This window comes from Microtus pennsylvanicus, chromosome 12 (assembly GCF_037038515.1).
Source record: "Microtus pennsylvanicus isolate mMicPen1 chromosome 12, mMicPen1.hap1, whole genome shotgun sequence".
Classification (NCBI taxonomy): Eukaryota; Metazoa; Chordata; class Mammalia; order Rodentia; family Cricetidae; genus Microtus; species Microtus pennsylvanicus.
In genome coordinates this window covers 58,990,003-59,004,289 of record NC_134590.1, presented here as the reverse complement: position 1 = coordinate 59,004,289, position 14,287 = coordinate 58,990,003, and the positions used below count along the sequence as shown (strand labels likewise).

The 14,287-nt window shown below is 49.3% G+C and overlaps 1 protein-coding gene across 2 annotated transcripts in view; it reads left to right on the top strand.

The window, feature by feature from the left end:
* The window catches only part of Stx18 (syntaxin 18), a 102,526-nt gene that overhangs the window by 86,295 nt on the left and 1,944 nt on the right, over window positions 1–14,287 (top strand). Inside the window, exons 7-10 of one of the 2 annotated variants that reach the window (XM_075943709.1) lie at window positions 4,132–4,220; window positions 10,709–10,767; window positions 11,844–11,913; window positions 13,880–13,960. In XM_075943709.1, coding sequence (XP_075799824.1) covers window positions 4,132–4,220; window positions 10,709–10,767; window positions 11,844–11,913; window positions 13,880–13,960 — 299 coding nt within the window. The remainder of the gene's footprint in view (window positions 1–4,131; window positions 4,221–10,708; window positions 10,768–11,843; window positions 11,914–13,879; window positions 13,961–14,287) is intronic. The other variant, XM_075943710.1, reaches the window with a different exon arrangement.

The window sequence follows — 14,287 nt, the reverse complement described above, 5'->3', positions numbered from 1 at the left end:
GTCTCCTTTGCCATGTCTATGGCTCTGCATGGCTTTGCCTCACCGCAGCACTGGAGTATCATGAGTCTCTTTTATTGAGAAGACTTTGACAGGCTCAGAGCCTGTCTTGTCAGAGGTGAAAGCTCATAAGTGGTGGGTCCAAGGTTCACTGGTGTGTGGGTTTGACTTTCAAGCCCGCCTCTATCTCATGATTCCCTGGGTATCAGAAGTGTCTCATATGCACCATGGTTCACCAGCCTGGAGGATGCCAGAGGTCCTTTGTGCAATGAGAATAGCACTTTTGGAGCTCTTTGTTGTGCCACATGTGCTGACTGATCACAGGCCAGACTCTTACTGGGTCTTTGGAGGTGTGCACTGTTGTGTTTTGCAGGTGAGGAAGCCAAGATTCAGAGAGGTTCTATAGGAGCTCAAAGCCCAGCACTGAGGAAGCACGGCAGCCCTCCACGTGGGTGGCTCTCTTTGCACAGCTTCAGCCTATTCCTGGCTGGTAGCTCATGTGGTCTAGCAGGCAGGGGTTCTGCATCTCTCCTGTGCCTGCCCCGGGCTTCCCCATAATCCCAGGGGCACAACTTCTTAGAAGACAAGACAGGGGCATCATAACTAAATTTACTAAAGCTGGACACAGCATCCAAATTCAATCATTCACCCACTCAATAACTCCTATGCAGGCTGGTGAGAACAGCGGAAAAACAGTGCCAGCTGAGGGCTTAGAGGATGTCTCATGGGAAGATGACCTCACTGCTGACCTCAAGCCTACATGGCATGTTATGCCAGGCCTTGGGCTGGGTGTTAGGGATGTCCTAGTGAGTGGAAATGGCTGCTCTTTAGACCCATAGGGAAATGAGCAAGGTCCGTCCATGTACCCGTACCCTTCTGTTTTGGTGTGTGTGAGTGTGACGAGATCAGTGTTCTAGTGCTCTACCTTAGAGTCCACATAAGTCCACAGAAGATTGTAGAGACAAAGACCATGTGATGTGGAAGCATCTGGGCCCCAGCACTCACTCCCATGCTCACTGAACATCGCTCTGCCTGCTGATATGTGGGAGATACCAGTGCTAGTTACTGGGGTTAATTTTTCAAAAGGAGGCCACCAAGCAAGTGCAAAGACAGCCTGCAGAGTGGAAAACCATTTACACTGTACCACACGTGGATGGACACAAGAAAAAACTTTCTCATCCAATATATGCTAATCATGGTTTCCCTTCCCCCAACTCCTCCCAACTTCTGCTCGCCCACCCAACACTATTTCCTTTCTTTCTGTGCGCCTTTAGAAAACAAACAGGCAAGCAAACAAACAAGTAGATTTTTAAAAATAAAGAAAAATCTGGGCAGTGGTGGCACACTCCTGTAATCCCAGCACTCTGGAGGCAGAGGCAGGTGGATCTCTGTGAGTTCAAGGCCAGCCTAGTCTACAAAGCAAGTTCCAGGACAGTCAGGCCTGTTACACAGAGAAACCCTGTCTTGAAAAACCAAAAATAAATTAACATGAGAAACACACAAATGCAAAATCTATAAAAACGTGGAATGAATGTCAGTCTCTTAAAGGAACATCTACCCATGACAAATAAGCACTTTAAGAGGACCCAGCATCACCAGTGATGAGAGCACATGACAGCCACAAGGCACCTCACACCTCCAGAAGGGCAGCATGAGAAAGGCAACCTGGTCTGGGGATGGGGTGGGGGAAATGGGGAGGCATACCCATACAGCCAACACACTGAGGTAGAGTTGGACCCCAGCATAGTAAACTGGGCATTCCAAAGCCTGAGTGTCCCATGGTATAGCTTACATCTGAAAAGCGCAGAAACAGCTGAGAAGTGGTGTGAAAGCTGGTAGGCTGGACACAAGACATCTGCTGCCAGGGACCACCCCCACATATGCACCCGAACTCACATAGAGCAGAGTGAGGAGTGCTTGGGTCACATTGTGTTAGGTGTAGCAACTGTGAGTGTGTGGGATGGGAGCACTTGAGGCTGAAGAACTGGTGGGAGGGGCATTGCTGCCTGAGGTGGGGGAAGGGACTCACATACTGACCTACATGATTGGGCCGGAGGTGCCTGCTGGGTGTGCAGGTGGAAATAGCATTGATGTTGGAGTGGGCAGGGAGAGCTTAGGGCTAGGAACTTGAGGGATCCTGGGAATCGGCAGCTTGGAACCATGGCCTGAGCGCACCTCTTAAGAGATGTCAGAGAGAAGCAGGCTAGGCTGCTAGGGAGAGGCCTGCATCCAACTTTGATGTGCTATCTGATTTCCTGAGTAGGACCTTCTTCCCATCCTGGCCTTAGTGTTGACGGGAAAAATCTTCCCCAACCACCAGATGCTCTGCTTCCCGAGCTGTGCGTCTGCCTTTCCTCCATGGCAATAGGGAGTGCTTCTTCCTGTGTGTGGACATCTGCTGGGTTTTCTGTGGGCGACTTTTCAAGTCTGGCCCATGTGCATGTGTCCTTTGCTTACTTTGTCTTTGAGTATTTATTTCCTTTTGAAACCTGAGATGCCACTTAAACAAGCATGTTCTGGCACAGAACAAGGTGGCACAGTTCTAGGCAAGAGCTGGTCTCTTGTCTGTCGTACTCCCTCTGCCATTTGGCACTTGCTCATTTAGTTACTAGCAGGTTCACACCTCTACTCCCGGTTGACCTGCCACCCCCAGCATTAAGGCCTTTTCTTTAGACATTCTGCCTGGCAAGGCTGTGCTCTTGACATCTCTGTTGTTTGCCCGTCTTGGTTTCTGGGTGTTCAGATATATTTCTCAAGCGAGTCATTGTTCCTGGCCCTGCAAAGCTAACTGTTGCCAGAGAGGATTCCGATTCCTGGGAGGGAGTAAGTAGTGTCCTAGGAAAAGCAGAAGTAGGGACAGAGGGTCCTGGGGACTTCAAGAAGGGGTAACCCTGAGCAAGTGAGTCAACAGCACCACCACCACAACCCCCCCCCAAAAAGAATCTTAGAAACTTCTAGGGTGAAGGAACAGTTAGAGCAAGAAAACACTCAGGAGGTCAGAAATCATGGAGGCCCATGTGGAGTGCAGTCACTAAAGACCTTCGGGGAGCTGTAGGAAAAGTGGTTGAGAGGCTGCCTGGAGCCAGACCATGGAAGGCTGGGGTGCAGGTGGGGCGGCAGGATCTGACAGGTCGGCACAGCATGCTGTGAGCACTAAACTTCAGGCTGAGTCCCGAGGCCCAGGTCAGGAGGGCTTCAGGGGGTGTACAGTGAGCTGCCTGTAAAGTACAGAACTTCTCCATCCTGATGCAGCTAATTCATACTTGGATCCATTATTATGGGGCTTATGTTTCTGATTGGTTTTTTTATTCAAAGGGGAAAGGGAAGAAAAATCTGAAATAGGGACCAAAAGTGAAGCCAAGTAGAAGATAGAAGTCACAGGGGTGTGGGGATGGGTGAAAGCACATGGCTCACATGCTCTGGGTGTTGCCTCGGAACAGTGCCATTCTGCCTGGGGATGCTTTGTGATACGGATGTGTTTTTCCTTGTCTGTAACTCTGTGTCACCTGCACTGTGTAGGTGACTGTTGGGGAAGATGCATTTCTAACAGTAGCCATGCCTGTCACCCAGGGTGGGCCTGATCTGCCTACTCTTGATTGCTGCTGTTGTGATTGCTTTTCCCAGTCAGGACTCCTGAACTCTCACCACCCACAGGGCTAAGCTCAACAGGAAATTTATTGGGGCTGGGGAGAAAGGGAAAAGATACAGCATTTGAGTCCCTGGCAAAGCAGTGATGGAGCCCAGGGACACGGAGACACACAGATGTGTCCAGGTCTCCACTGAGCAGTCCTTACCTCCCATCAGCCAACCCTACTACAGTGTGCAGGCTGTACCCATTGGTCTAGGCACCTGTGCTATTGAGAGGCCATTGTGTGCTTGCCTCGTTGTGAACAAAAGGCTGTCTAGATTAAAATGTTCATGTTCTAGGATATGTGGCTGTCCTAGAGGAAGACTTCATACTGTGTGGGCGGGAACATGGAGCTGCTGCTGATGTTAGCTAACTGTACAGTATGGACCATGCTGCAGAACCCCACTCCTTCTGATGTCTTCATGTGCCTGTTTCTTCATCCGCCTATTTGGAAGGAATAGCTGGCCTCCTATCTTTGTCCACTTTACTGTTTTGTTTCTTAACAGAAAAGCCTTTGGCCGAAGCACAGCCTGAACTGGGAACCTGGGGCGATGGCAGGGGTGAAGATGAGCTGTCTCCAGAGGAGATACAGATGGTAATGCTAACTGCTTCCTTTCAACTGCCTGACCTAAGTAAGACCTTCAGTGAGTGGGAGGTTGTGCAGATGCTCCTGCCCTGATTTCATACTGGGCTTTAAAAATATAAATACATTTTATATATACTTACCCACTTAATATCCTACTTCCCGTTAGGATTTTCATGACTTCACTTCACAGTAGCATAGTAAAGCAGAAGTTAGCTTGGATGGCCTTGCTAACTGTCTTCACCAGCAATATATAGGCATCCGGATTAAATGAAATGAGCCTTTTATATTTGTAAAGGTGGTGTTAATACAGTTGAGTGATAACTGAAGGATGGCGGAAGCAACCATCAGGACAGTGACCACCTCCTCCTGGTGGCCTGTCCCCTGTGTTGAGATCTCAGTGGTTCCAGGGGACAGAGCTTTGGTGAGGGCCTTCCAAATGGCAGCTTCCTGGCTGTGCAGCCATTAACAGTGAGCATTTTAGGACTCATCTCCCTGGATCTTCTTCAGGCCTGCAGTATTCACCACCTCCTCCTGCCTTTGGCAAAGAGCAAGAGAGGCCTTCCCAGCAAGCCCCTGCTGGGAAGAGTGAGCTGGGGTCCAGCCTCTGGAGATAGAAGGAGCAAAACAGAAGCCTCCTGTCTTGTGAGGATGGGCTCTGCTTTGGCGTAGCCCTCAGCCTTTCAGGAAGCCATTTGTGATGCTGGCTATTTTCCCCCAAAGGCCTCTCCTCCTCACTCCTTTCTAACTCCTATCATGTCTCCAGGGTAGCCTCCTGGAGTCCTCTCTGACCCCAGCCAGCCCCGTATTCTACTTTATTCTGTGCCTTTTCTGCTGTGCTAGCACCATGTGAGCAGTGTCCTGTCTCACTGTCACAGTGTCCTTAGGCCCAGGCCAGTGATCAGGAGTGCTGCTAAGTGGGTGAGTGACTGATGGGTTCGTGTGAGTGGTACAAGCCTGTCCACATGTCTGTCTTTCTCAGCATCAGCTGCCCAGCCTAGATGTCAGGCTCAGAGCTTCTTATTCTTCAGATTCCCTGCTTCTCCTTGCCTGAAACAAAGGCTACAACAGAAAGTTTTCTTTCCAGAAAGTAGCACAAACAGGTGAAAACCAACGTGCCAGGAGCCCAGTGAGCCTCAAGGCAAAAGCAAGGACTGTGGACCCCCAGCTGACTGTGGTCCACCCCTACCTTCATCTGGACTCTCCTTGTCCTCTCACTGCTCTCAGTGACAGCAGTGGCTGCCTCCAGGAGCTGATGATAAAGAGCTAGCCCTAGAAGGACAAATGTGAGAGGACCAGACACTTGGGAGGGCTCTGACGTGAGCAGTCAGGACAAGGGTGGACATGGAGCTGAGCATTGGGGAACAGGAGGTGTCAGACAGCTGGGAAGTGCTGTGGACATGGCAGAAGGTGTGAGCTGTCATAGTGTCTGGGGCTTAGTCTAGAGGCATCTTAGGGCTTAGAAGAGGTCCTCAAGAAACACTGTGTACGGGAACAAGACAGAGCCATGAGTGTTCCCTGGGGATGCTGCATTAGAAGCAGGCTGAGATGTAGAAACCAACAAATGAGTTTCAACACAATTGGATTGCATTCCCTCTGACAACTAATAGTGACAGAAGTATCTTAAAAACATGTCATTTGTTATTGGTTTATACAAAATAATTTTTATATTTTAAAAATTATATTTCAATAATTTAGTGAAAATAATGAGTTATACTTCCCCAAATGTTGCAGATTTGCTAGAGACAATAATGCGTACTGCTCAGTCTCTTCATTGAGAAAGACTCTTTTGTTGAGTGTAAGCAGAGTGTAAATTTGCGCTGGACCTCACTCTTTTATGTCCACCATTCTTCATAAAGGAGATGGCCAGAATACTCACAGGGTTTGCCAGAGGACTCTGCTTTTCTCCTGGAGCAGTGATGAGCCCCAAAGGTCGGTTAACCTTTGCAGGCATATGGAAGGTAGGCCTGAGGAAGCAGACACTGGGTGTCTGCCATCCGATGGCACAGTCCTTCTGCGGTGGAGAACAGGGACACTAGGACCAGGCAGTCAGCTGTGAGTCCTCCTCCTCTTACTAATTACCTGCATAACTTGGGAAGCAAATGAGTCTCAATGGACCTCAAGCTGGTTAGAATGGATGCCCTGCCGAACTGTGGGAAGTCACAATTGAGAGCCACTCAGCTCTCACAGCCAGGGAGGACAGAGGATGTCATGAACTCTTAACAGGCGACTTAATGTTCAGCAAATGACGTTCTTACTGGGATTAATTGCTGAGTGTCATGTTGTCAAGTCTTACTAACTCAAATTAAAAAACCAAACACCCCAAAAACAATGGGAAAGAATACTTTATTGTTGGTTTTACATTGGAAGGTACTTTAGCAAATTGTGGTCATAGTTCAGAATCAGTTTTGGAACTTTCCCTCGGGGGTCAAAAATGAGTTAAGGCCTATAATGGCAATTTCATTCATTCTTTTAGCCAAAGAAATGGCTGCTAGGTGTTGCAGAATGCTACAGGATGTTTATGTACAGTCAGTCTCCAGGTGCGAGTCATGGTACAGGTGGGCGGTGCCTTGAGTTAGCAGAGGTTATATGGCCGGCTGAGTGAGACTCGGTTGTTTTCTAGTCAGACATCAAGGACATGCTCCCTTTTAGAGCCCACTTTACTTTTATGTGCCTCATTCATTCTATTCAAGTAAAGTCACCTTTATTGATGTGTTCATTGAAGTAACTTTGAAAGTTGTGAATGTGACCTCTTTCTTAAATCTGTATGAAATGTGTCTGTAGCAGGTGCCCGAAGCAGTTCGTGGAACCTAGGCAGCCAGCTGGCATAGCTTTCGTACTGTGGCCCAGCATAGTTCCGGCATCTAGAACATAGGTGTTGTTGGGAGAGTCTTGGTCCTAAGCCCTCACTTCTCTGGATGATTTGAGATGGGAATACTTCATTGGGCCTTATTCTTATTTTTCTACTCAGGGGCCTTGGCAGTAGTGACTTTCTTTGTAAAACTTAGCAAAGAGGGGTAGATTATCTATAAGATATTGCAAATGGATTTGTCTTTTAAACAAAGTGTAACTGGAAGGTCTAGCTGTCCAGTAACGGAGTGCAATGGCCAAGGGGGTTATTGCTATTGCTTAGCACACTGTGCTTCCGTCATGGCTGCCCTGAGCACTTCCACCTGTGTTGTGTTGCTTACTCTCATCCAGGAGGGAGTATTGCAGGCTCCACTGTGTGATTAGCCATAGACACCTGTTCAGGGTCACCTGAATCTCAAGCCCTAGATCCTTAGGGTGATGTTGATAAAGCAGGGGTGGTGGGGTACACCTCTTATCTCAACACTTGTGAGGTGAAGGGAGGAAGATTCTCAGGTACACAGAGTTGTGAGCGGGCATGGAGTACATATGAGCCTAAGAGGAAAAGATGCTGCTGCATGTCAGCCATCCTTCACAGGGACAAATACCTGAGATCAGCTGCTCAGGACAGGAAAGTTCCACCCGAGTGCATGGTTTCACAGGGTGCTGGTGTGGTCAGTGGCTCCGTTTGCTCTGGGCCTGTGGTGAAACAGCATCGTGGCATGTCTGGGAAGGGCATGGTGGGTAAGAGGTGCTCATCTGACAGCCGCCCCAAGGACATGCCCCTAATGACTTACTTCTGCCAGCTGGACCCAGCCTCAGCTATATCCTTCATCATCCTGAATCAGTCATTGAATAATTCAGCAACTGCACCAAAGCCTTAATAATAACCTCTCATGGCTGGATGTGCCAGCTGGAAACCAACTCTTCATCCATGAGCCTTTTCAGGAGAGAATTCATATCCAAACATAGCATACTAAGTTTTAAGTATCCCTTAGACTATGGCCATATTGCATCTCTGGGCATCTAGATACCCTGCTGTGATGCTGACCACAGAGACCAGGACTTTGGTTCAGCCCCTGTGCCTGGCCCAGTCCTTACTTACGTGAGGAAGCAGTATGACCACACAGCTAGATTAACCCTAGAGTGTACTATCTGTGAATTTTCCAGAGCCTGACAGTGAAACGGCCAAGAGCCACAGTTGCCCTGTTGAATCTGAGGTCAGACAGAAGAAAGGGACCTGTAGATATCTCACCACTCACTCTACCTGTCTGGAATCTGTCTCCCAGAGAGTACTCATGTAGACAGCATAGTGTTCTAATGACCTAAGTCTTTTTGTTCCCATTTTGGTGACAGAGGCCAAAGGAGAGTGATTAGATTACTCACCTGCCCAAAGGCATACAGCTTCACAGGTGAAGGAGCTGGGGTTCCACCTGTGACTTTACACCTCAGGGTCAGGGAAGGGTAAGGCTCACAGCTGTCCACAAAGAAACTGATGGCCATTGAGAAGAGGTTGACTAGCTAGGGCCACCTAACCATGGTTATTTTCCTGAGGCTTCACACCTGGTTTCTATACCCACGGGCTATATGACCAACTGCCCTGCCACCCATCTCTTGGGGCAGGCTTGCCATTCAGAAAACCGCCCTGAAACCAGTGCCATTGAACATTCACGGCTGGACCCTGTTAGACTTTAGTAAGTGTTGACCTTGCACTTATTAAGGAAGTGGTCCTCAACCTGTGAGTCACAACCTTTTGGGGGTTGAATAACTCTTTCACAGGGGTCGCCTAAGACCATTGGAAAACACAGATGTTTACATTATGATCCTAACAGTAGCAAAATTACAGTTATGAAGTAGCAATGAAAATAATTTTATGGTTGGGGATCACCACAACATGAGGCACTGTATTAAAGGGTCACAGCATTAGAAAGGTTGAGAAGCACTGGCTTAGGGGAACAGGGTTTGGGGGTTTTGTCTGTTTATTTGTTTTTATTAACTCTTTTTTCATCTGACCTGACCTGTAGTAGAGGCTGCTCTCCACCGGAGCTCCCGCCACTATCAGCACTCTCTTCACCCTTTCCTGAGAGGCTGGCCGTTTCTGAGGTGGCATACTGAACCCCTGGGCGCAGGGAAACCAGAACCAAAAGCTACACCTTGTGCCTGGGTGGGAGGAAACCAGAAACAAAACCAGGCAACATTCCAATAATAAGTCACCTAGACTCATAGGTAATTGTGTTTAGGAACAGTTTCAAAGTAACTAAGGACAAGATTTAAAAGAGCAGAACTATATTTTATCATGGGGGGGGGGGAGAATAAAATGCCTTCCTGGAAAAAAAGCCTATGCACCCCTAAGGGGATTAGTGCAGGTAAATTAGTACCTACAACTAAAGTAATTCCACATTCTCAGAAATAACTGCTCTCCTAAGTCACTGCTGAGCAGACAGTCGACAGCTGATACTTTCTGACTCAGAAGTGAAGGTTTCATTCTCTTAGTCTCTTTGAAGCCAAATGAGAAGAGCCATTAGCAGCGCTGACACCACAGTGCACAAGGCAGCCTGCTCTGCTCAAGCGTCCTGCTGGGAACTGCCCCGCCCATCTGCCCTCCTGAAGCCTCGCCGTCTTGTCTCTCTCGTAGTTCTAGGGTAGAGTGAGGCCTCTGTGTTCTGATGAGCAGCCAGGCTTGTGCAGGGCTCAGGGGCTACAGAAGAAAGGTGGCTCTGTCCCTTGAGAGAAGCTGGTTCCTGAACAAGTTAAGAAATGTCACAGTGACACTGCACCAGGGGAACGCCAGAGAAAGTGCTCCCATCTTCTCTGGGGCCAGGCCTTAACATGGTGCCTGTGCTGTTGTCCCCAGCCAGTGAGAAGAGATGGGAAATGTGACTTGCACTTGCACCCTTTAGAAGTGACAGAGGTGCCATCACGGGTGGGAAGTGCCTGGCTCTCAGAGAACATGTACTCTGCTGCCAGCCCAGGCAAGGCCAACAGGGAAACGTTTCATTGATGTCATGGGCAGAGAGAACAGCTCAATGCTGGCAGCCATGTAGCCTGAGGGGTTTTTTCAGAGTCTTCTGGTCGGGGACATCCAGGATATGGACTTTACAGAAAACATTTTAGGACAGGTCAGTATGGAGTAGACTTGGGGCTTATTCTGAGAATATTCTGCAAACCTCTAGCCAGGATGCAGCCCTAGTGCTACTGATCACATCAGACTCTCAAGGTTCACAAGACCGTCACTGTCACAGGCCAAGAAGCCTGCCAGCCTCTGCCTCACAGTCTTCCTCATACCAAGTTTTCTGTCTAAAAATGTTGCCCTAGAGATAGGTGGCAGCAGTTGGCTCCTATAGAAAAGGTGTCTGGGAACTGCTGAGCCAGCTTCCTCTGTCCAGCAGCTAGAATCAGCTGTTCCTAAGTCCAGACTTGGGAGGGAGAAACTCTGCCAACCACCGCAACACGCTTGGTCTTTGTGCAGGCTAGCATTTTTCTTTCATAGAGTGTGGTATTTTTCAGAGAATCTTCCTGAAATGCCCTGTGCTAGCCAATAGGATTGGGCTGTGATCCTTAGAAGGTGGGTGGAAGGTCAAAGGTTTCATTCCATATAGCCCCTTTCTTGAGCTCCATTTGATGTCATTCTGAGTATATGTGTTTCTTTGCAGTTTGAACAAGAAAACCAGCGACTCATTGGTGAAATGAACAGCTTATTTGATGAAGTGAGGTGTGTATGTAGCTAATGACTTGATGACTGCTTTTTCAGATACTGGGGGCTTTTTCTATTCGCTTTACATCCAAGCACCCATATGTAACTGGGCAGGGCTGGCTCGACCTGTGGGAGACTGGCTACAACAGCAGGCTTATGGGTGCTGCAATATGCAGAAAGAGTAGTTGCTAAAGACAGATCACCCCAAAGTGGGACCACACCCACAGCACAGGGCTGCTTGGGTGGAGTGGCTGTGAAATGCAGTAGGGCCTTGCGGCAGGTGCTTGCTCCAGTAGTGTCTGCTTCCAGGGGACCAGGCTCACACATCTGGAGGCTCCAGGAAACTCATTCAGGCCTTTGTCCCACAGGAGTGTTGCAGTGCTCTGGAAGCACCTGCTGGATCTTTGTACAGCTCCATCCCATTCACTGTGCAGCCCCTCCCAGCCTGGGGACTTACTTGGGTCAGGGCTACTCCCCTTGGACAGCCCCAGGGGTATTTTGTCCCAAAGGTGTCCAAGGCCTCCCTCTTAGCCTAGCTCCCCCATCCCTACCCACCTTGTTGTGGATAATTGGTCCTTCCCGTCTCCTGTGTGCCATCCCCATTTGTGTGCCTTTCTCCTCCCACTGACTTATAGCCAGCTGTGCGGGAGCAGTTAGTTTCAGCTGAGCCAATGTCCACTTTTGGCCCGCACAGCCCAGCCCACCCAGGGTGCTCCAAGCTACAGGAAGCAGGAAAAGGGCTCACCCAGTGTTTCAAGTTGGGCAAGCGCTTAGTTGCTAAACCAGGTGGGATGATCACAGACTGAACTGGAGCATTTTTTGGTCACAGGGAGCTGACTTGAGAGGGAAATGTCCCTTTTTGCAGATGGGCTTTCCAAGTGACAGCGCCTTTTGATTCTCCACCATGCATCACACAGTAACTAGGCTATGCCGAGGACTTACTGTATCTGCCCAGTTCCTCTCCCCATCTGGAGTGGCTGCCCGTCTTCTTTTGTTCTCACCTTGATGGTGAGAACTTCAGGAATGTGGACCATTCCTCTTAGATTACCAGGAGTTAATAACTAACATGTCACCTTTTCTATTCTTTTTTGAAGGCAAATTGAAGGGAAAGTTGTTGAAATTTCCAGACTCCAAGAGATATTCACCGAAAAAGTTTTGCAACAGGTAAAAAGACCCAGAGGCCCAGCAGTTTTGAGTTTTGGCTCAGACAGAAGCACGAGTGGTGCAGATTAGGCAGCACCATGTTTTGTTAGGCAGCCAAACCACTCAGGAGTGCCAGGTAAAGTTTCCTATCACCTCACAGCAACTGTGGTAAGGCTGAGGGCTCTGTATGGGGACCCTGATTAGAGCACAGTAGCCCCTGTAAGCTAGGGTATCTGGTGGGTAGGAGGGTGCAGTCCAGGGCTGGGAATCAGGAGCCCCTCCACACCATTGCTCCCCATCTGTAGAAAGGGAAGAAACTGAGGGCTGCTGCCCCACAAGTGTATAATGGAGAGCAGCTTTTGGTCCACAGTGCTCCAGAAATTAGATAGTCTCTTAGCCAGCCCATGCTGCCTTGGGGACACAGTCTGATGGTGGTAGGGCTGCTCCAGGCGACCTTAGGACTTTAGTGCCCATGGACTGTAGAAGACTTTGGGGAGAACAGCTCTCTCTGTCTCTGGGCTGCTGGCTCACTCACAATGCAATGCCTGAACCTCACAACAGAGTTGAGTCAACATGCACATGCATGAAGTGGAAGCTAAGGACTCTTCACAGGTTTCTTATAGATCCATCTACCCAAGCCATGTGTGTGGAGGTCATGAAGCCTGGAGACAGGCTTTGTGCAGACACCTCGGCTTGATAGCGTCAGCTGCATCACACAGGAAGCCATCAAAGCAATCTCCTCCCGGCCTAGCATCTTGCTGCGAGAAGAGCTCACCTTGGATCAAACACCCAGGATGTTGCAGGGTGACCAGGCTTCAATCTGGACACTCTACCCTGTGTGCTGTAGCCATTTCCTAAGCCCTGTTCCCTGTCTGAAGTAGAGCTGGTGAGCCCTGCCTCACTCTCAGAACCAACAAATAGGACCACTGACCTACCTGGCCTACGCCAGGCCTTGTGATGGGACTCTAACCAAGCCAGGAAGTACATGCCACTAGAATACGTCCTCTACATGGTACTCCAGTGACACGGCCGCATGTACCCAGCCGACTACCAAGAGAGGCCAGCTGCCACAGCAGTCACTGCACCAGAGGCCGGGCAAACAGCCCCACTGAGACAAGAGAGCTGCCCCAGGGGAGGTGATGTGCTTTAGGGGGTTGCTGCCCCTCTAGAATCCAGCCAAGGGCCTCTTGGACTTCCATGTTAGGGGCTGTTTATGGCAAACCTCTCAGCTCCTGATCTGATATTCTCCACCAGGGCGTCACTATCCATGTGTCCTGGTCCATGTGCACTCCAGTAATGTCACTGCTAGGAACTGGGTGGTTGAAGCCTGCTTTCCATTCTGCAGCATTTCATCAGGCAGGGCTCCCTAAAATCCCACATTAGGGCACACCTCCCTCAGCAGGGAAATCAAAGGCAGTGTGGTAGGGTCTCCTATAGCATGGTCTCATGAGCCAGGACCAGCAGCCCCACTTCCATGTTCTCTTAGTATCTGTCCGTGGCATTTGTCACCAACAATTCGTATATTTAACTCTTACCCCATTAGCAGTGTGTTGAACCATGTTGTTTGGGTGGCTAGTGTGTTTCAAAGTCTGGACCATTTCGAAGCTGACTTCTAGACCTTATGAAGAATAAATGGAATGCTTGGTGGGAGTGGCCAGTCCAGAATCAGCAGATCATGTTTGTCCTTGTCACTTGACAGGTGACACCTGAGAGGTGATAGGTAGCAGACAGTGCAGGCTCTATGGCCCGACAAAAGCCTTATTCTAGTCCTGCCACTCACACTGTGTGGCCTCCTATAAGCTCGTAAACATTTCTGAGCCATGAGTTTCCCTTCTTCTTTGAGTTGGGTGGTACCTACCTGTCAGGTGAGCATTCCAAGGCTGTATATGCACAGCCTCTAGAACTGGAAACATGGCAGCAACTACTTGCAGGAGGATAACTTCTTGGTTGGGAGGAGATGACTGGGTTTATCTGACACTTTCCATAGGAAACTGAGATCGACAACATTCACCAGTTAGTTGTGGGGGCAACGGAAAACATCAAGGAAGGCAATGAAGACATCCGAGAGGTGGGTACCTGGGGCTCTCGGGTCTGATTTGGCACATCACTGTGTTTCAGCAGCCGAGTCTCACAGGTGAGGCTGTCCAAGAGCACTGTGTAAAGCTCAGGGCCCATCCTGCAGCTGTAGCCATGGTGTATGGTCAGGGCCAGCCTAAGAGCATGTATTCAGAAGACCTGCTGGCTTACTTTCAGCTCATTCTCAAGAGAAAGTAGTTCCTGGCCCTGTAAGAACAGTATAGGTGGGAGAACATCCAAGTTGGGCCAAGACAATCCGAAGACAAGGATAAGCCCACTGAGGGCAAGAGCCCAGAAACTGTCTAGAGGGCATCTGGCC